General features: G+C 44.6%; 1 protein-coding gene across 2 annotated transcripts in view; it reads right to left on the bottom strand.

The window, feature by feature from the left end:
- The window catches only part of znf385a (zinc finger protein 385A), a 52,480-nt gene that overhangs the window by 13,477 nt on the left and 17,150 nt on the right, over window positions 1–21,853 (bottom strand). The window contains exons 2-4 of one of the 2 annotated variants that reach the window (XM_066708621.1): window positions 11,392–11,540; window positions 8,163–8,273; window positions 5,545–5,722 (exon numbers count right to left, since the gene is read on the bottom strand). In XM_066708621.1, the coding sequence (XP_066564718.1) occupies window positions 5,545–5,722; window positions 8,163–8,273; window positions 11,392–11,540 (438 nt within the window). Of the gene's footprint in view, window positions 1–5,544; window positions 5,723–8,162; window positions 8,274–9,570; window positions 10,234–11,391; window positions 11,541–21,853 lie in introns of those variants that run through there. The other variant, XM_066708622.1, reaches the window with a different exon arrangement.

The following is a 21,853-nucleotide window of genomic DNA, read 5'->3' as shown; positions in this document are numbered from 1 at the left end:
CTTCCTGTTTCTTTTCTCTTCTTCAGTCAGCTCGGCTCTCATTGGCTGCTGATCATGTCACTCTCCATCGGTGACGATCTAGTCGTAAATATTAAACATGTTTAATAAAATCGTAGCGGCTCCGACCAGCTTACGATCGGATCGGACGCCAGCGATGCATCAGCCCGTCTCACATTACATGACCATCGGCAGCCGGACGCGCCCCGACCAGCTGCCTGTCGTGACGATCAGTGCCGATCAGTCGTGAGAGCCAAATCGGGCATAAATCGTGTAGTGTGAGCCCAGCATAAGCTAGCTAACTAGTTAAACCTGAACTAGAGTAGCAGCAAATACACAGCATGTGCTCAGGCAGTGGGCAAAGGGTGGAAGTGGCACCTTAAAAATCGCTACAACTGCTCCTGTTACGGGAGCTTCTGTAGAGAGGAGCTTCTCACAATTATGCTGGGGTCACACTACACGGGGGGGCGATTTTAACTATCGAATTATTCACCTTCGTGCTGAACAGCAGCTAGCTTGTAACGTAGCCGCTGTCTATTTCTTTTTTTATGTTGTCTATCTATCAAATAATTTGTAGGTAGCTAACGTTACTCTGAAAAACGCGGTTACATGGCGCAAACTTCGTCATTCTGAATTAAATTATTCAAGTTATTAATCTCTCCTCATTATGACTGAAGAGAAAATAGCTTCGTTAGACACTAATCTTTCATTTAATGTCAGCCTATTTCCATGTCGTCTGTTTGCGCTCTGTAAAGCAATGTTTTACCAACTTGTTTTTTTGTTATTGTCGCCTAAACCATATCTTCCTTATTTTATCACTGTGAGATCTAGTAACATTAAAAACAAAAATATGTTGTTTTGTTTATGTATGGTTGTAATTGTAACATTGTAATAGTTTTTATTTTAAAGAGAGATTATGAGATGTATTAACGTATTGATGCCCATAGTCTTTTCTTGAAGGATAATGTCTTTTTTTTTTTTTGGCAACACCACCCCCCCCCCACCAGCACCAGGATTAGTGGACCCCACCTAAACTCTAACCAAATTCGAACACTGTTTATATGAATTTGTTGCATTGTTTGTGCTGGGAGTTGTTTGCTGGTGGTGTTCTGAAGCTCGCTGGTGTTAATCTGGCTCAGTTGGATGAGCTTCAGTACCATATTTCTGAGTGGATTCTCTTGTGGGGGCTGTGTGATGGTAGGATTGTGTATCAGCTTGTGTATCTCTACCTCTGTCTCTATCTTTCTGTAGCTTCTCTCCCTTCCTATCCCTCTCTGCACAACACTGGACTAATTTCTGACCCCAGTGATAAGCCAGCAAGTTGCAGGTGAAACCAGAACTGCTGCCCCCCTGCCCTGGTTCGTTAAAGATTTAACGAGCTCTGTGAAACATTACGCCATCCTTCTGCAGCTTTAATGAAGAACTGATGAATTATCGAGTGGGTGCCCCTCTTCCTCTCCTGCTCTCTCTCTATCTCCGTCTCTGTCTCTCTCTCACACATGGAAGCACATACTCCAGCAAGTCACACTCACACACACACGTGCACACACACTGCCCAAAGAGCATTCACAGGTCAGAGCTGGGCTGCAGGCAGAAAAGAGCAAGGGCACAAGGCAGACACAGCACCACGCCATCGCTGGCACTGCCAGGGCTCAGCACCAGGGACGCCCGTAACAGGGAATTTAAAACAGCGCTGCAGAAAAGTTCCAAGTTACACTGTGCCAAGCCGCCCCCCCTTGCACTGTTGGTCTGCCCCTCCCTCCACCATGCCTAAACTACAAAGTGCCAAACCCAATGCTCCACAGTGCACCACACCCATTCCTGCTCCCTCTCTTTTTCAACCTTCTCTCTTCATCTTCACCTCTCAATCCCCCTTCACCCTTCTCCTTATCTCTCTCAAATTCAAAATAAGCTTTATTGGCATGCTGAGTTTACACGGATGATCCCGAAGTGTTTACTGACACACTAAAGATTGAAATAAATCAAATAAACAGAAAATAAATTAATACAACACTCCAGACCTCCCACCATTCTCCATCACCACCTATCCTTCTCCTTTGACTCGGTTATAACCTTTCCCTCCCCCTCTCTCTCCTCTTTCTCCCTCCCTTGTCCCTCTCCTTCTCCCCCCTCCCTCTCCCCCTGTCTCGCTGATCCCCACCCTTCTGTGGACACAATCCAGATGTTCCCACAGCTGTCAGGCTGTTTATTAGTGAAAAGCCCTGAGGGTCACGGCCTGGAAGGATATTCTGAAAGAAACCAACTGGGATTACAAGCAACATCAAAACAACAGTCACTCTCACACACACAAGCACACACACAGACACACACTTACATATGCACACACAAAAACACACACACAGTGATACAGAGACAGACACAGATACTAAGAGGGTCAAGTCTGAGAAGCAGTGACAGCCTACCCCACTCCCCATAGTGTACAGTCAGGTGTTCTGGAAAGACAGTATTATCACATCACCCCACCCCCCCCACCAGTGTTGCTAGCTACAGCCGTATATCATCTGAAACTTCCCGAGCCAAAACGTAACCCTAATTTCATCACTAAACTTTATTTTAGTGCACAATTTAGCTGAAGTGTTGAAAACAATAGTCTAAATACAATCTAAAGCACCTGAACATAACTTTTCATTGTATGGGCAGATGGAATCACACTGCAAAAAATGACTTTCAAAAAACATTTGGGGAGATATTTGCTTGAAATAAGTGGAAAAACTGCTAATGGAACAAGACAAATTAAGCTAGGTAAGATTTCTTGAAACAAGCATAAATATTTAGGTATCTAAAAATGGCAGGTATCTTGAAATTAGTTGAATAAAATTAATTTTGAGCAATTCTGATTTAAAATAAGGAATAGTCTGAATAACCATACTGCTATCTCTGCTACAAAAATAGCAAATATGTTCCAGTGAAATACGATCTCACAGATATCACTGCACATTACTCACTCAAAGCAAATGTTTGAGAGCTCTATGAATACAATATCCTTGCTGTATTTTCATTTTGCTTTTGTTTAAGAACATATGCTTAAGGACACTTATATAGACAGCCTTTATGCTAAAGCATGTTACAAAAGTGTACTGTAGAACATTTTAATTATTAAGCAATTTGTACTGAATTTTCATTAAAATGTGTTTCAACTATTCATTGTTGTCCGGGATTCTTGAATTAAGCAAGTCTTATGCTTACAACAAGGTTATTAATCTTGATCTATGTCTCACCAAAACACAATTTAATATTTAAATTTCTCCCTTCAACAGAGCTTGTTTCACTTGAAACATTACTCCAAAAAATATGTATTTGCTAAATAAGATATTCAAGGGATATTTTCTAAAACCAAGTGTTATTATCTAATACAAATTTAGCTTGTTAAGGAAACGTATCTTATTTAAGGATGGTTAGATTTTTTGCCTGGAAACAAGATAAATATACTTGATAAGACTTACACTTTTTGCAGTGCAGGAACCGGTTTTAAAATATATGTCAATATTATCAGTTATTACTTCAGGATTCTTGTGTGTTTCCATGGCCTCACTGGCAGATCATTGTGCATGATGCTGAGCCAATGGTGGGGGGGTGGCAGAAGTGTGCTGACAGTTCCAGTGTGTGGAACCTGTAGTTACGATTCCCCTGACCGTCAGGCTGTTTCTGAAGACCAGGAGTTGGGGACGTCTCGTTTCCTGCCGGGTGTTTTTATTCTCCCAGAGAAAGGCTGCGCTGGCTCCAAGCTGACCTGCTCCTCCTGTTTATTTCAACACTTTTCTGCAACCACCCCCCCTCCCCACACACACACAGTGCTCTTCCTCTCCACCAATAATTAAAACAAACTGTCTCTTTCTTGTCTGACTCCTCTCTCTCTCTCTCCCTCTCTCTGTTTTTCCATTGCCAGTCTTAATTGTTACTAAGCACAGTGCTGATAAGGCTGGCTGAAGGAAGCCAGACTTAAGAGACGACACAGAGTTCACAAAGCAAAAGCTAGTTTTGTTATGAGTCAGCATGCAAAAACATGCAGTCTTGTTTCCTTCTATGATAATTATGACTATTATTATTATTATTATTATTATTACATTTGTGTGTGATTGATGAAGGTGGCACTCACAGGCTCTGTATACCATACATTGAATATGCAATTCATTCAGTTTGTTCAATTATGTATTACTTATTCAGTGTCATGTTGTCATGATGCCACAAAGGAAGGCCAGCAGATCCAGTAGGTCCAGTGGCCTGTCTCCAGCCAGACTGGGCAAATTTAATAACTCCCTTGAACCCTCCCCTGCCCCCTCCCCCCACAGTACCTGCCAACCTCTAGCATGCACAGTACAGCAACCAATTATGCATGCATGTGAATGACAGACCCCCTGTGGGACAGAGAGGTAGCATTTCTCACCCCCCCAGGAATGCCCACACCCCCCCTCAGTACTGTGGCCTGGTCGCTACAAAATCAAACATAAGACAACTTCAGCAAGCAATGTGGGGAGGGATAGTTTCCTTACTAACAATTAGGGGGCAACAGTGAGACCATTTTCTGATGCAGTAAAGCTCTGACAGTTATCTGTAATCCCAAAATCTTGGTTTGTACTCCAATAATGTACACACAGTAATGACCTATGGAAGATTTCCTCTGAAACACACTTTCCAAAGCAGACATTTTTTGTCTAACGTCAGTGACACCAGAGTTTTTACCGGCACGGCAAATATTTGAGGTTTCAGTTTCTCTGACAACCACCATTTTAAGATTTGCTTCATCACTTTTAGATCCCCTTGATATATGACCCTTTGTGATCCACTCTTTTCTACACAATCACTGCAGGTAGGCTGATCAGTTTTCTGAAGCAGGGCTGTTCAGCCACTCATTAAACTGTATAAGCAATTTCGTCATTAGAAACAGTCTCAATTTGACTCACAGTCCGTGAATATAGGACGATCTGTATTTTTCAAATGTTGTTTTCTTTAAACAAATAAACTTAAGTCTTATAATCTGCCCAATACGGTAACAGTGTAATTTAGGTCAGAAGCCAAGTGCATCAGTAATAGTGTGTAAAATGAAGTAGGTTAATAGGTGTTGTATAATAGCAAGTGTGTTCATGTTCACATTAATTTGAAAACCAAAGTGTGGTACAGGACAGCCAAATGTGTCATACAGGAAAATCTATTACACTAACAGACACAAATATTACAGCATATATTAGAAACACACTGGCCTTATGTTCCTGTGGACCACATTGAGGCATAACCAGTTATAACTCCTGGGTCAGTTCTGTCGCTGGTTGTTACCGTGATTTAATTCAGAACACGTCAGTCAGGTTAGGAGCAGTAGTTTCTGTCTCAGTCTCATTGTCCGAGCTGCTGTGTCAGTTAGCTCTGTGTTAGTGCCTCAGTATGTAGTTCAATAATAGTGGTGTATGTAGGTCACAGTCTGTGAGTGTTTCAGTCATTCAGTCATCAGTGTCACAGAGGGAATGCTTTGACTGAGCAGGGTACTATGACAGGTAGATGAAGAGAAGGAGGGATGGGAGTGGAGTGACTCACCTGGGCGACTGGGCTTGCTGTCTGAGAGGGGAGCTGCCGTGAGGGGGCCGGGGGGCGAGGGCGAGGCCGTGGGCGCAGGTGTGGGGTTGTCAGGCTCGGAGGGGCGGGTCTTGGACGTCTCGATGCCCTTGATGCGACGGGCATGCCGGTTCCCCTTGTAGTGTGCCTCTGCCTGGCTCTGCAAACACAACACAACACAGCGTCAGCGATGGGCACACATCCTGGCACACACACTGGCACACATACTCTGGCACACAGTACACGCTCTAACACACTGGCACACAATAAAGGGGGCTGGGCAAGCTTTATCTTGGCAGTGCACAGCAGAAACTGTTACACCATTTATTCAGCAAAGTGAACAGGAGGATTCCTTCCACAGAGTCTGGCTCCTGTGTGGAATTCTCCATCCAAACAACATTCCAGTGCTGTGGCAAGTGAAAAAAAATAAAAAAATAATAATAATAATATTTCAGGCACCGGCTGTACATCGTCTCACATGGCTAGATTTGTAACTTTATCAACTTATGGGTTTGTGAAAGAGCCTGGTTCACACTCACACACACACACACACTTCCTAGCCACCCAGGCCCAGTGGATCCCCTGGGAGAGTCAGTCAGCTGTTTATGAGAGTGTGTTGACAGACATGCCTGGGGCGGTGGGGGTTGGTAAATGGTGGGATATGAGAAAGTGCCACCCTGCCCTCCACAGAGCCCCCTCCCTCTTCTTCTCTCCCCCTCGCCCTTGCCCTCTCTCTCATGTCCAGCTGCAGGCTGTGTGTGCGCATGTTGCTGTGTGGTGTGCTGTTCCCGGCCCTGTCTGTGGCTGTGCAGTGTAGCCTTACAGCCCAGGACAGAGGGTTGCCAAGGGCAGCCAGGGATCACCCGGGACACAGCGCAGGGCCGGCGCTGAGCCATCGACCTGCGCACACGCAGAGACTGGCTACACTTGACCACAAACATATTTTATGTTCAATTGTTCAGTATCTCTCCACTACCAATGAACATGAGGTAGTCTGGCCTGGCTCTGAAATTCAAATTAGATATTTTGTTAACTTGAATGAAACATTAAAAAGACCATAGGCCAGCCATAGGTGAGGATGTTCTTGGTGAGATCTCATCTTACTGACACAGATGATATTCAGTGCCTCATGTCTTCACAGTATTATACGTCTCCATTTTACTATTCACCATCTCCCCAGCACAGTGCTGGCACAGACAGCAGCTCTCCGCATTGTGTTCATTCGGAGAGACAGCGCCGCCCTGACTCCCATCTCCAGCTCCACAGTTCTCTGACTGTTGTGAAGCATGGGAGTCAGTCAGCCACACAATTATTTATGTTTATTTGTTTGCTTGTCTATATTTATTTTATTTATTTGTATTTTTTAACGTGGTGACCATAAACTGCCCCTGCAAATACTTATTTATATCAATATATATATATATGTATTTATAATTCATATTATAAATCACATGTGAGAAACCAGCCAGTCACAAAGCAACATTGCCAAACATTCCTACACCTCTTATCTTGTGTATAAATGTCATCCCATGTAGAGAATCATTCAGATAACAGTTCAGGACACTCAATGCCAGTGTCACAGGATATGCAATTGTTTTTAGTCATTTTATTAAATTTAATCAGCATGAAAAATCCCTATGTGTGTGATATATAATAAGTTAATAGGCCGTGTGAAGGGTGTCTCAGCTTCGCTTCACCCAAACTGCATGAGATGACATCTCTTATACAGCAAGAAACACCCTTCACATGACCTGTGGACTTATAAAACTGTGCATGGATGCAGAGAATCACACACAAAAAAAGTATTAATTGTACGTCTCAGGATCAGGGGTCAGGGTCGTCCTGACAGCTGGGGAAAATAATTAAATTAATTAAAGTATAATTGGAAGGGACAGGGAAACCGGATAGCCCTGATCCTGAGTGAGCCGCAGTGTCGCAGCGAGTGTCACGGCATTCGATGCAGCATGGAGGGAGGGGTGTCACTGCGGACAGGAATGTATATATAGCCTGTGGCCCAGTAACTCTACCTACTGGGATCTTAAGAAGCTGGCAAATGGAATGAAAAGCTGACAGATTAAAAAGAGTAAAAACAACAAAGAAAAAAAATACATTTAAATTTTAATTTAAGAGCCAGAGAGAGGAGAGGGTGGGGGCTGCAGGGGTTGAGTCTCTATTTCCGTCACTATGTGGAAAACGCAATTTCCATTAAAAACAGGCCGAGGGGAGTGTTTGGTTAACCTTTGCGAGAACCTGTGTGAGATGGGCTGTGACCAGGATCAGTTTACTGCTGCACTGTGCTGCCTGGGCCATTGGGGTGGGGGGTGGGGGGGTTGGATGGGGAGAGAGAGAGGGAGAGATGGGGATGGAGAGAGAGGGAGAAAGGACTTCCTTAAAAGTACTCAACTAGAAAAATGATGCAACATATTAAATAGTCACTAATCTAATTTACATTTTACTACCTAATATAATTCTCCTCACAGCCAATGCACGGTTACAGAGATAACCCCCCTGTGCCCCCAGCCCTGCTTCAGCCACAGACACCCCCCTGCCCCCCATTCCTCAGTGACAAACATCTTCCTATCCACCCCAGCTCCCTTCACCTCGGAGTTGAAGCGGATCTGGCAGATGTTGCAGGAGATGACCGGTCTCTTGGTCTTGACCAGCGGGACTCCGAAGGTGTGGTTGATCACCGCCTTCTGGACTGGGTCCATCTGCAGAGACAGGCTAGTCAGTAACCACCTGCGCACCAGCACACACACCATTTATACACACTGCTTACACTTGGTTTACTTATGATTTACATGCTCCTTACACATGGTTTACACACGATTTAAACACTGTGTAAATAGTATTTATTTATGGTTTACACACCTGAAACTAACACTTGCTGTACACCTGGGCACTGGGCCCTGCACTGCACACCTGCTGTATACATCTGTATATACACCTGGACATTTCATCGGTGTAAACCCATCCAACTCCTCCGCCACACACACACATGAGGTCTGCTGGGTGCCTGTTGATGACATCACTGCTGCGCTCGCGTCAGTGTGATGTCAAGGACCCACCCCTGTGGTTAACAGTTTTAGTGCCTATCCTAAAGCTGTGTTCAGGATGCGTCCTGTACAGGGACGGCCCAGGAAGTGTGAAATGGTGTTTTCTGTCAATAACAAAAATGGAAGTGGACATTAACCTGGGAACCTCCTGCATGCCACACCTGGACACAGCTGTACTGCTACAAATAACCAGTCAGAGAGAGAGACTGAGGGAGGAGGTGGAGGAGGAGGAGGAGGAGAATCACATAAAACAGAACTAGACCACAGGTAAAATTCATAGTGTATCAGCTGCTCGTGTGCTCAGTTTTCTGCAGAGTGGGAATGTTTGGGCACAACTGTCAGTGGCCTTGGTTAAGGGGACGTCTGCTAATAAATGATTAATAATAATAATAATAATAATAATATGTATAATAATAAATATAAGAACAAGAACAAGAACAAGACGAATAAAGGAGAGGGGGAAGAGAAGGAAGAAGAGAAGGTGGAGAACTAAAAGACTGGTATTGGAAGGAGAGGAGAAGGAAAGAAACAGCAGGAGAAGGAAGACAAGAAGAAGGAGACATGGGAGGACTGGGAGGAGAGGAACAAAGAGGAGAAGGAGGAGCAGAAAGGGGAAGAAGAGAAGCAGGCTTTGAGCACATCTGGCCGGGGTCCTGGCAGGGTGCAGAAAGCGAGGTCCCAACGCAGACCCACATCAAGTACAAATATATATATATTTTTTTAAAGCATGAAAAAATAAATACCCCCACGCCTCTAACTGAGGCCTTTTTCTTCTGGCACAGTGACTTTATGCTCCTCTACCCCTTCCTTCTTCCCCTCTCTCCTTCACTCCCAGACTCCCTCACTCCCTCTCTCCCTCTCCTCCTCTCACCCACATCCTCTCTCTCCCTCTCTGCCTCTCACCCTCTCCCCCTTTCATCCTTTCACCCTTTCCCTGACAGTCTGTACTCACCTCAGTGTGTGTGGAGGGCTCCAGCAGATTCTCCAGTGTGAGTCAGAGTGTGCGACAGTGAGAAAGTGTGCAAGGATGGGGGTGTACAGCCCGTACTGTCCAACACTACCACCCTGAACCTGAACATCTGAAGCCCTGTGTGGCTGTGTATGTACTGCACTAATCTCTCTATTTACCCGTCTGTGTGTGCGTGTGTGGCTCCGTGTGTACGTGTGTGATGCCGTCTTGTTCTGTCTGTCTTTGTCTGTTGCTTTTTCCCTCTTTGTCACACAAGCTTGCAGGACACTGCACTCACTCACTCTCTCTGTCTCTCTGTGTTGTTTGTATTCTTCCTCAGTGGCTGTCAGCTGCTCTTCTCTCTTGTTCCCTCTCTCTCTTTGTGTACAGCCGCAGTGAGCATGCTGTGTGAGTATTCTCCCTCTCCCTCTCTCTTCTACCGCATATGCTCCCTCCTTTCTCACTCACTCTCTTACTCGAATGTCAGTCTGGTAATTTTGTGTTTGTCTTCTCTTTCTCTCTTTCTCTCTTTCTATCTCTCTCTCTCTCTCTCTGCTTTCCTCCCTCTCCCCCACTAAATATTAAATGTTACAGCTCTCCCATCTCTCTCTCTCCTTCTCACATTCTCCTCTGTGCCCCTGTCCCTTTGTCTCTCCCTCACTCTCTCTCTCACTTCCACCCTCCCTCCCTCCCTCCCTCCCTCTCTCTCTCTAAAGCATGTTGGAAAACTTCCTAAACTTCCAGCTTGTTTTACTCACTTTTCCTATCGCTCACTGTAACACAATCACTCACTCACACTCTCATACACACACTCACACACACAGTTACTCATGCAAACACACACACACACACACATATAGACAAACACACTCATACACAAACACGCACATCCTCACACTTTCACATAATTAACACACAAACTAACCAACTACCAACCTAACCCATTGGACCATGAACCAGCCTCAGCAATCAACTAACCCAACACAGTAGCCCACAGTCACAAGGGTGTCCCTTGTCTCTTCTTCCACCCAGATTGAACTCAAAATAATCTGGTTTCCGGAAACAACACAAAAAAATATATAACAAAACAAAACCTCAGGAATGAGTTTGGTCTCCGCCTCCCTCGTGTTTCACAGACAGTTTCAATGCAAATTAATTTACAAACCAAACAAAAAACACTCAGACACACACATTCACATCAGTTTAAAATGTGTGCCTTGTCTCTCACCCACGTGCCAAGATGTCAAGAGAAAGCCATAAAATTCCCAAAATACACTGCCCGCAGTCTGGCATTTTCACCACCGGGATAGCTGAGTGATGCCAGGTGACAGTTACCAAGGGAACCAGCACTGGGGAGGCTGCTATTACCACCACCACTACAGTGACTACTACTACTGCTACTACAAGTGGTACTGCTGTAGTAAACGTTTAGTACTGCTGCTGCTGTGTGAGGGTGTGCATCTGAGTGTGTGTTCATTGACTACACTGCGATGTGCTGATGCTGACAATGCTGTACCCCATTGCTATGTCACAGCCCCCTCTGCTGGCCATGTGGGGAGCTGCGCCAGGATCAAAACAAAATCTGAACCCCTGCACAGGGTGACTGGATTGGTGCTGCGAGGTGACAGCAATGTCAAATGAGAAATGCCCTACATCAAGAGCAGGGGAGGTTGGTGCAAACATGCTCCCAGCCCACACCATTTCCCCGCTGTAGGACCACCCTGAGGGCAATTCACCCCAGAAAAACAGAGACTGTGTGGACAAGGTCACAGTGAGGATGGGGGTGGGGGGAGGAAGGAGCTCAGGGCAGCACAAGTCACTTACCGCACTGAAGTTGTGGAAAAGCCCGACACTGGGGGGGGGTGGCGCTGTGTCCATGGGGAACTGCAGAAAGGGCTTCATCTCCAGGGGGGCCTGCAGCATGGCTGGGGTACGCAGGAATGCCGGAACAGCCCCCGGGCGGTTAATACTGCCTGCGGAGAGAAAGGGAAAGTTTAAAGGCTGGAACTCAGACACCCCTGACTGTGGGAGACAGCAACCAGGGCACTAACGGACTACAGACAGGGCTTCTGTATGCAACTGCAGCCGCGCCAGGAGAGACGGGTGCTGTCCATTTCGAGGGCTGCTCTTTGCACTACTGTGGGCTTAGTAACCGCACCCTGGAGGGGGAAACAGCTTATAAAGGCAGTCTGTTAATCTGCTTGGACTCAGTTAACTATAAACCCAGAGCTCCTCAAATAAGATGGATTTTCCTTTTTTCTTTCTCTTCAATTTTCTTTTTCTTTCTTTCTTTCTTTCATGTATTCTTATCCTGTCTTTCTCTCTCTTTCATTTTTCAGAATTCTGTGGTTGACTTGCTGCCTGATCTGCAGTGTCTAATCCTGTCACCACAACTCAGTGCCTCCCCACCCAGGAACGCAGAACACTTTCAACACTAACCAGCATCTCTGCCACCTCTTCCCCCTCCCCTGCACAGACATACACACACACATACACACGCACTCTCACTGTGAGTGCGTGTGTGTTTGTGTGTGTGTGTGTCTCGCCATCATTTTCTTCTCCTTTCTCTCTCTCTTCTCCTCTCTCATTTATCTCCCTCTTTCCCTTCCCCTCTCTCACTGTCTCTCCCTCATCTCTCTATCTGGATGGCCTTGCTTCTCTCTCTGCAGTGTAGTGTAGTGCAGTGTGTAGTGTAGTGCAGTGTAGTGTTGTGTTGTGTTGTGTGCAGTGAAGAGCTTCTTCCCTGCAGTGCCCTGTGCTCTCTATGTCTGTGTGTCTGTCCTTCTATCTGTCAGTCTGATTAAGAGCAGTGATTATAACTCTCTGAGTGCAGGAGGATTCCTGGCGAGTCAGGGGCTTAGCACGACTGCAACACTATCTGGAAATCACAGCCCCCCCACCCTTCTCTCCAGCTGTCAGAGCACTGGAAAAACAAATAATGGCAGCCAGGGTTCAAGATACAGATACTGCTGTGTTGTGGCCTGCTCCTTATTTATGGTAGGTGATGTGTCTTTTTTATTACCTGCTTTTAAGGACTGCTAATTTTAATATGACAGAGCTCTGTATAAAGACACTCACTGACACTTGTGATGTATATCATGAGCACCACTAATGACTTTGACACGCACTGTGCTAAATACAAAGTGTGAAAGTAACAATCCATATCTCACCCTGGTTGTAGTCTCCCCCTCCTGCCTATCGCTGCCCCCCAGCACCAACACAAAACTAAAGCCCTGAGCCCACAGACACTGGGCACCAGTCAGTCCTGATTTATACAGAGCCCTGACCCTGACTCATGCTGCTGATTAATGAGATAATGATACACTGACTCACAGAGACACAGAAAGACTGAGACACTGACAGACTTGCAAAGACACACAGACACTAAGACACAGAGACACTGCGAGACTGACAGAGACACTGAGACACAGAGACACTGAGACACTGAGAGAGTCAATCAATCAAAACTCACTAGATGCCCCAAATCACCTGGCAGGACCTGACCAACCAGATCCACAAACTGAAGCTCAAGAAACTCAGCATCCTGAATGAGGAGCGGAGGGACAGCGCAGCCCTGAGCTGCAGGAGGCCATGCTGAAGCCCAGCCTGCTGCTGAGAGACGAGTGTTCCTCTAAGGTCTGCAATCATTGACTGATCACCCCAATTTATAAAAATTGAGACAAATATTACTACTTATGATCTATTATTTATGTATATTATTTTTTATTATTAATCATTTCATTACAGCTCTGCCATACATGTAGAGATGCTGACATAAAAAAATTTAGCAGTGGTCTCAATTTTTTTCCAGAGCTGTATTTTAATGGTGTTATTTATTTAATTTATCGAAATAAATTATATATATATATATATATATATATATACACACACACACACACCGATCAGCCATAACATAATGACCACTGACAGGTGAATTGAATAACACTGATAATCTCGTTATCATGGCACCTGTCAGTAGGTGAACATTTTGTCCTCAAAGTTGATGTGTTAGAAGCAGGAAAAACTTTGACAAGGGCCAAATTGTGATGGCTAGACGACAGGGTCACAGCATCTCCAAAACTGCAGCGCTTGTGGGGTGTTCCCGGTCTGCAGTCATCAGTACCTATCAAAAGTGGTCCAAGGAAGGAAAAGTGGTGAACCAGGGACACGGTCATGGGCAACCAAGGCTCATATGCACGTGGGGAGCGAAGGCTGGCCCATGTGGTCCGATCCAACAGACGAGCTACTGTAGCTCAAATTGCTGAAAAAGTTAATGCTGGTTCTGATAGAAAGGTGTCAGAACACACAGTGCATCGCAGTTTGTTGCGTATGGGGCTGCGTAGCCGCAGACCAGTCAGAGTCCCCATGCTGACCCCTGCCCACTGCCGAAAGCGCCTACAATGGGCACATGAGCATCAGAACTGGACCACAGAGCAATGGAAGAAGGTGGCCTGGTCTGATGAATCACGAGTTCAAGGTGTTGACTTGGCCTCCAAATTCCCTAGATCTCAATCCAATTGAACATCTGTGGGATGTGCTGAACAAACAAGTCCGATCCATGGAGGCCCCACCTCGCAATTTACAGGACTTAAAGGATCTGCTCCTAACGTCTTGGTGCCAGATACCACAGCACACCTTCAGAGGTATAGTGGAGTCCATGCCTCAACAGGTCACAGCTGTTTTGGCGGCAAAAGGGGGACCTACACAATATTAGGCAGGTGGTCATAATGCTATAGCTGATCGGTGTATATATATATATATTTTTTTATGCTTTTGTTTTGGCTTTGGCAATACCAAAGGAAGAGGTCATACCAGCAGACCTCAATTTGAATTTGAATTTGAATTTGAGTGACTGAGACCCCAAGAGAGTGAGAGAGAGAGAGAGAGAGAGAGAGAGAGAGAGAGAGAGAGAGAGAGAGAGAGAGAAGGAAGGACGCACCTTGTGGGAATTTTGGTAATTGGTAATTAACAAGCCTAACACCTTTTACAGAACTGGCCCCCAGGTGTCTGTGCACTGGAGCAGCTAACTCACACGCACCCACACCCACCCACACTGGGCAGTTTATCATCATCTGCAGCAAAGCAACCTGTCCCTCCCTCTCTCTTCCTGGCCGTTTCTTTTTAAATGCAAATGTTTGCCAATGAGTCGATCAATGGTGACTTAATAGCTTATTGGATTCCAGGCGGATCATTGTGAGAACACTGTTGCTCTATTGAACCACTGCTGAGCCCCCCCTCCTCCTATACACACACACACACTCACACTCTGTCTATCTTAACTGGTCACAGCTTCCACCCCTCCTGGCTGTATTTCACAGGTGACTGGCTGCAGGAGTTATGCTTCTCGCCGGCTGCACGGCCCCATTCATCAGCGGGAGGGCCGGGAAAGGGGGGGGGTGTGGGGTTGGGAGTCTGGCTGCCCCAGACTCAGCATTGATCTCTGGGGCTGTGGGAGTGCTGCAGGAGCCCCCCCCACCCACGCCAGGGGAGAGAGGGACAGGATCCTCCAGCACTGTCATATACTCACACACATATAGATATATGCATATACATCACACTCTCAAACACACACAAACACAAGCATACAGCTGCAATGGAAAAACATATTTTAGAGATACTGTTGCTTGGCTCTTTCTTTCAGTTAGAATTTTATCAGTGGCAAAAAAAAAAAAAAACAGCTCTCCTCTTTTCCTATCCCTTTCCCAGCATGCTTCCGTGTGACCTTCTGCCCCTGACAAGGGCATCTGTCCCCCCACCACCACCACCATGTCTGTCTCAGGATTCTGGACACAATACTAAAAAGTCTCCTGTCACACATGCTTCAGTTCCCAGAATTCACTGAGTTATATCACTGTGGGAAACAGACACCACTGTCTGTGGCTCCCCACCTCTCCGACAAGCACAACCTGATGCAGCTGCAGAGGGGATGGACTCATGTGAAAATGTACAGAGCTGCACGAGGGATACAGACCTGAGCCCACACACCTACAGCTATGAAAGTCAACAGCAGAAAGAACTCACACAAACACACACACACATGCACAACTCAGACACTCACATACACTTGGACACTCACACACATACAGATACACACACCTGACTGGGCACACAAAGACAACAGAAGAGAGAGAAGAATGGATAGAACTCATGAAAAGAAGGGAAGACAATGGAGACAAAAGAGTAAGGGAGAGCACAGACTGTGGGAGCAACTATGTGTGTAAACTGTTGAGCTGTTTGACAACTGCACCGTGAGAGCACTGTACTGTGCCGTGCTGTGCATGACCCCCTCCCCTCTTCTCTACAGTCCTAACTCCACAGTGTCACCCCACCCCTGATTGAGAGTGTCATTGTGTGTCACTGTGCGTCACTGTGTATGTGGGTGTGTGTCTCTCAGTGTGTGACTGTGCCCCCAGTATGCCTGTGTGTGTGTGTCAATGTGCCTTCAGTGTGTCAGTGATTCTGTGCCCACTGTCTCTATCTGCCAGTCACCCACAATGACTGCACACAGGACTCAAGCTCAGCCCGAGGAAGCACAGAGAGAGAGAGAGAGAGAGAGAGAGACAGAGACAGAGACAGACAGGGCTAGGGAGGTGGGGGGCAGGGGGACTGCAATAATAGCTGGATACACAGAAGAATTCCTTGTTGCCATAGCAACAACTTATTCCTAAAAGTATGTTTTCCCCACTGAGTGTGTCAGACTTCACTAAGACAGACAGACTCCGACTGACAAGACAGAGTGAATGCCTCAGGGGGGAGGGAGAGAGAGAGAAAGACAGACAGACTTACACTGTTTTGCCAAGAGACTCACGTGAAAAAGTATAGATTAAATTAAATATATTTCAAACAAATCTATTAGTTTTTGTTATTTTTAAAAGCTAATCATATTTGTCCACAAGAGGGCATAGTTGAGAGTAGTGAGGGGTAGAAAGGGGCCAGACAGGGTGCAGTAATGTGTACACTATCACACAGTACTTTACTACTGCGCACAATACAATTCAAGTGCAGTCAAACACAATTCAGTACAGTACAACAAAGCACAGCCCTGCACAGTCCTGCTGCAGTCCAAGACACAGTACCACAGTGAACAGTACGGACTGCACAGCACAACTGTACAATCATCATCGCACAACACTGCACAGTACTGACCACACAGCTTTGCACAGCTAGAGATGGAGAGTCAATCCCTGAAGAATCAATCCACAATTCAGTTTCTTTCAAATTTAAGAATTGATTCTGTTTTTGGAATCATGTGGAGTCAATTCCAGCACCTACATTTTTTTCACAACTTTTCTCTTTCTGAAACTGACAGCAAAATAGATGCAAAAAGACCATGCAAAAAGCTGAAATGAACAGCTCCTTAAGACCTGCGCTTGATGCATAATTTAAATACATCTCCCAGAGGTCATTTAGGTTGACAATTCATACCTTATTAAGCAAGGTGTTAGTTCATGTGTTTATAATTCAATACAAGTGTTGATAATTAAACATTAACTCCAGGTCTCCCGAGTTAGATATACAAACTTTAACATTACTTTTATAAATTTAAATTATTTTATCTGATCTAGGGGAAAAAAAGTTTTCACAATTCAGATCAGAGATCCTAACAAGTTTATTATTCTTTACTGTGAATGTGAGTAATGAGTTTTATCGAAGTTTAATGAATGCTTCATTGTTTAGCAGTCAGTCATTCCATCACATAGTCCAACAATAATAACATATTACGCTTTTGGACTCACAATAAAGCCCTAGAATATTTTCAATAAGGTTATTCTGAGATTGCCCTGGATTTTAATAGTATTGTCTTAATATTAATGATCTGTTTATCTTATCATTATTATCAGTGTTGGTTTGTATGAAACCACGACCAGTGTATTCTCAACAGACACACGAAACAGGCGCACAAGTATTGGGACGGGTCGTGTCTCCCCACACTTGGGCTGGTTCAGGAGTTCTCCACTTAGTCTGAAGATGTGGGAGGTTCGAGGGGTTACTTAAGTTGTCTCAAATCAAACATTTTGCTGTTTTTGGGTAAAAAAAAAAATATTTTTAGCAGACCAGGCTGGCTTGGAGGCTTACTTTTTATCTTATTGGTTGGTATTTATTTATTTTATTAATTATTGCTGTGGTGAGAGACACAGTCAATTTCAGCACAGTCAAGAGACCCAGTGCAAGGGGCTGAGGTAGGGCAGAGTGGGGGGGGCTCAAGACATTCCCTTTTGCACAGGGCTGCAGATCACAGCCAGCCAGAGAGAGCGAGAGAGACAAATTGGTGATGAAAGGTTTGTGCAGATCAGTGCAGTGTGGCCACAGCTGTGTGATCAGTCAGGGCTTGTCTATGTCTGTCTGTATCTGTGTCTGTGTCCCTCTCCGGAGGCTCCGTGCTGGGGGGTGTGGCCTTGTGGGGTGTTGTTGTCGGTAATTATTGTGGAAACATCAGGACTGCTTACAATAATGGGCTCAACCAGGAAGGGAGAGGCAGGTGGGGCGCCAGAGGGAGGGAGTGTGTCTGTATGTGTGTTTTTGTTTGTGTAGGTGTGTGTGTGAGTGCGTGAGTGCGTGTGTGTGGGTGTTTGTGTGTATGTGTGAGTGGTGGTGTAGGCCAACACACCTGGCCAAAACTCCACCCCCCCAGCCCCAAGTTATGCTGTAATGATGGCGTCTGGTGCTATAATGACACCCCAGAGCGAGACACTGCCTATGTGTGCCAATCTTGGGCTCAGGGGAACAGAGTGAGGGTATTACACTGTACTGTATTATATTACACTGTATTGTGCTGTTATACTGTACTGTGCTGTATTAGAATACACTAACCTGCCTGCCTGTCTTTCTAGCTCTCTTCTCTTCCACACTTTTTCTTCCTTTCTTTCATTCTTTTGTTTTCTTTTCCCTTCCTTTGGTTCTTCCCAAACCAAAGCCCTTCAAGCCCCAGTTTGGCTCTCCCTCCTCTCACCCACCCCTCTCTCACTCTCTCTCTTGCTGGGCGCTGCAGTGACAGGAGGAGTCTCTCAGTGCAGGTGTCAGCCCTGGGGCAGATGCTCTCCTCTCCACATTCCGACTTTTCCGGAAGAGCAATCCCTGTCCCCACCCTGCCTCCTCTCTCTCTATCTCTCTATTGTACTCTCTCCATTCCCACTCTCTTTTCCTCTTCCACTTTGGTCCTCCTGTATCTCTTCCCTTTTCCACCATCTCTCCTATCTACCTACCACAACTGCCCTCCCCTCTCCTTATCTCCCTCTCATTTTAACTCAATCCCTACCTTCCCTCCCGCTCTCTTTTTGTTCCTAGCTTTCTTTCGTAAGATTTTAAATTCCACTGCCCTGCACCCTCAGGGAATGCACACTTCTATTACACAATTTCTCCCCCTTCTCTTTCTGACCCTCCCAGGGCTGAAACAGTATCCAATCGCACACACACACACACAGTCACACACACTCTCTCTCGCTCCCCACCCCCCCACACACACACACACAGGGAGAGAGGAGAAAGAGAGACAAACCAACCAGTTACTAATAAAGCAAACACTGTTTACTGAGACAGAGAGGGTGGATTTACACAAACTCTGAAACCAAAAACTCCTGTATCTATATCTAAATCTATATAGGAATAATAATAATAATAATAATAATAATAATAATAATAATAATAATAATAATAATAATGAGAACTGTGATAACAGGGTTAAATCTTTGGCTGTCCATATTGTTCCATATCCAAATCCACTCCATTCCGGCAGGATTTGGTTTGGAATTTGTGTGACATGGCATTGATTTTGACCAAAAGTAATAATAATAATAATAATAATAATAACTAGAGTTTAAAGTATCTGAAGATACATTGTCTGCATGTGACAGTAGTTTGTGAATAATATATTAATGGATATGTGCTATTTTAATGGCAGTGTGCAGGTTTATATCAGTGATAGTTTGCAATCGAACTAGCAGTAGCAGAGTTTAGGTTAGAAATATGCATCAGTAATAGTGTGTAAAATGAAGCAGGTTAGTGGTTGTAGTTCCTTTTCATGTTACTGTGTAAGGTATTATACGTATATGTAAGTATTATTATTATTATTATTATAGATCATAAAACGGAAATAAAAATGGAAATAGCCCCAAAAGTAAAAATGTGAATGTGAATGTGAATGTGAACGCGCCGGGCCGGGTCGAAAGCGTCTGTGCGTGACGTAACTCAAGCCCCGCCCCCAGAGACGCAGAATAAACACGGGCACTGAAACAGCTCACACACTGCAGGACACACGGTATTGTCTGTATATAGTTTCAATGTCATATCGATCTATAGCCTTAAAGTACTGATACATTTCGCTAGCTTACATCTTTGTATATATTAAAAAGTCTAGGCTAAGTAATGAGTTATAATGATGTAAACAGTTCAAACTACTCGGTCAATTAAAATAAAAGTGTGTGTAGCTGGTAAACTTGCTATTGTTTTTTTTTTTGTACTAAGTATGATTAAAGTCTGAAATTTAACAGTATGTATTTTACACATGAAAATTGCATTGTGAAATTGTGAACGGGACCAGGTAACTTTATTCACTTATACGAATTTGCATTAAAATTATATAAATTTAATCGAAGCAGGTTTCCATTCAAATCAATGTATTTTAAACGAGACCAGCTGTTTACTATGCAATAGTAAATGCGATTATATTGAGCTGAGCAGTACGATCACAAATGCCGGCGTTAGAGGTAAAAACTGGGCCGATGCAGAAATGAAAGCGCTGTTTACAATGTGAATGAAGATGAAGTTAAAACAGAAACCGCAGAAGTGCGCAGCGCTGCTGTCTGAGGATATACAACTACAAACGCATCACAGGCTGCTTTCAATGCACACGATTTCTTGTGATTTAATGCAGATGTCCTAATAAATGAGCTTCGCTTTCGGGTGTATAACAGCACTTTTAGACTTGCAGAACCGAAGATAGACATTTGAAAAGGGAAATATATTAATTCGATTACCATTGAACCAGCACATGTTTTAATTATATTAGAAAGCTTCGGCTGCAAAGGGTTATATATAAGTTGTGATTATAAATACATCGCATACACCTGTAGTGTAAGCAGCCCTAATGTCATGCGTAACTGGTTTGTCTGAGCAGATGTGTTTAATTCCCGACAAGCATTTCGTTTAGGCCTCCTTTTCGCCCGCATATGTGAACGCACTTAGGCCTCCTAAAACCGCAAGTGTGAACGGGGTGTCTTAAAAAAGCCGGACTAAATTTGAGGCGGCCCAGAGTACGGGCTCAAATTAGCGCCATAAGTATCGCATTAATTATATATATCGCATTCAAAAAAACTTGAGAAAAAATTGATGTTGAGATCAAAAATAAATAAAAAATCGAATGCAAAATGTATACAATTGTAAACAAAACAAATATCGAAAACAAAAAAACGATCGCAAAACTCGCCTGCAGTCCCTGCCTTTGCTTGCGATGCTGCAACTTTTGCTTTCGCCGCCAGTTTCTTTGCTTCCGATTGATTTTTTTCGTTACGAGTTTTGCGCTGTTTTGTGGGGAAGGCGGGATTTACAGGGAGGTGTGGATCCTGGGTCTCCATTGGTCCAGCAGGTTTGAATGACGGTTTTTCCTAACCCAATCAGTGAGCAGGTGGGCTGCTCTGGTGATCTCATGTGTGGGATGGGACTCGACTGTCTCGGTTTCAACAGCAGCGCCGATTCAGCGACTCATTAAATATCCCGTGTGCGCAGAGACCTGCAGTCAAGAGCTGCACAATCACTGGATCACCGCCATTTGAGCCCAAACATACAGCACTGAAACAAAACACAGGATCCACCGGCTACGTGCACAGTAACATGTTTAATATCATGTTCATATTAATGTAACCTGCAGAGCACTTTAATTCAGCTCTTCAGATAACACAGCGCCAGACTGATGTAGATCACGTCATTTAGCAAGAGGCAAATGGAGGGGCATCGTATTCATTAAGAGCATGTGATGTCCCAGTTTGTGTTTAGGTAAGAAACACATACACACACACACACACACACATATATATATATATATATATATATATATATATATGCAGTCACCTAAAAAATTACGGGCGGCATTAAAGGCTGTATGAAATAAACACATGTAATATGTAGAAAGCGATTGTCCATAACTTTTATTAAAAGCATGCTTTGTTTATAATTAAATTCCGAGGCCATGTAGTTGAACCTATGGGTTGTCTATGGGTCAGTCAGCGGTGAAGTCAGATGTGTTGCAGAGTGGTGACTGTCAAACAGTGTTGCCAGGTCCTCTCCATAAATT

The sequence above is a fragment of the Amia ocellicauda genome, chromosome 7 (genome assembly GCF_036373705.1).
Source record: "Amia ocellicauda isolate fAmiCal2 chromosome 7, fAmiCal2.hap1, whole genome shotgun sequence".
Lineage (NCBI taxonomy): Eukaryota > Metazoa > Chordata > Actinopteri > Amiiformes > Amiidae > Amia > Amia ocellicauda.
Note: the sequence above shows the minus strand (reverse complement) of the source record. Positions and strands in the feature narration are given on the sequence as shown.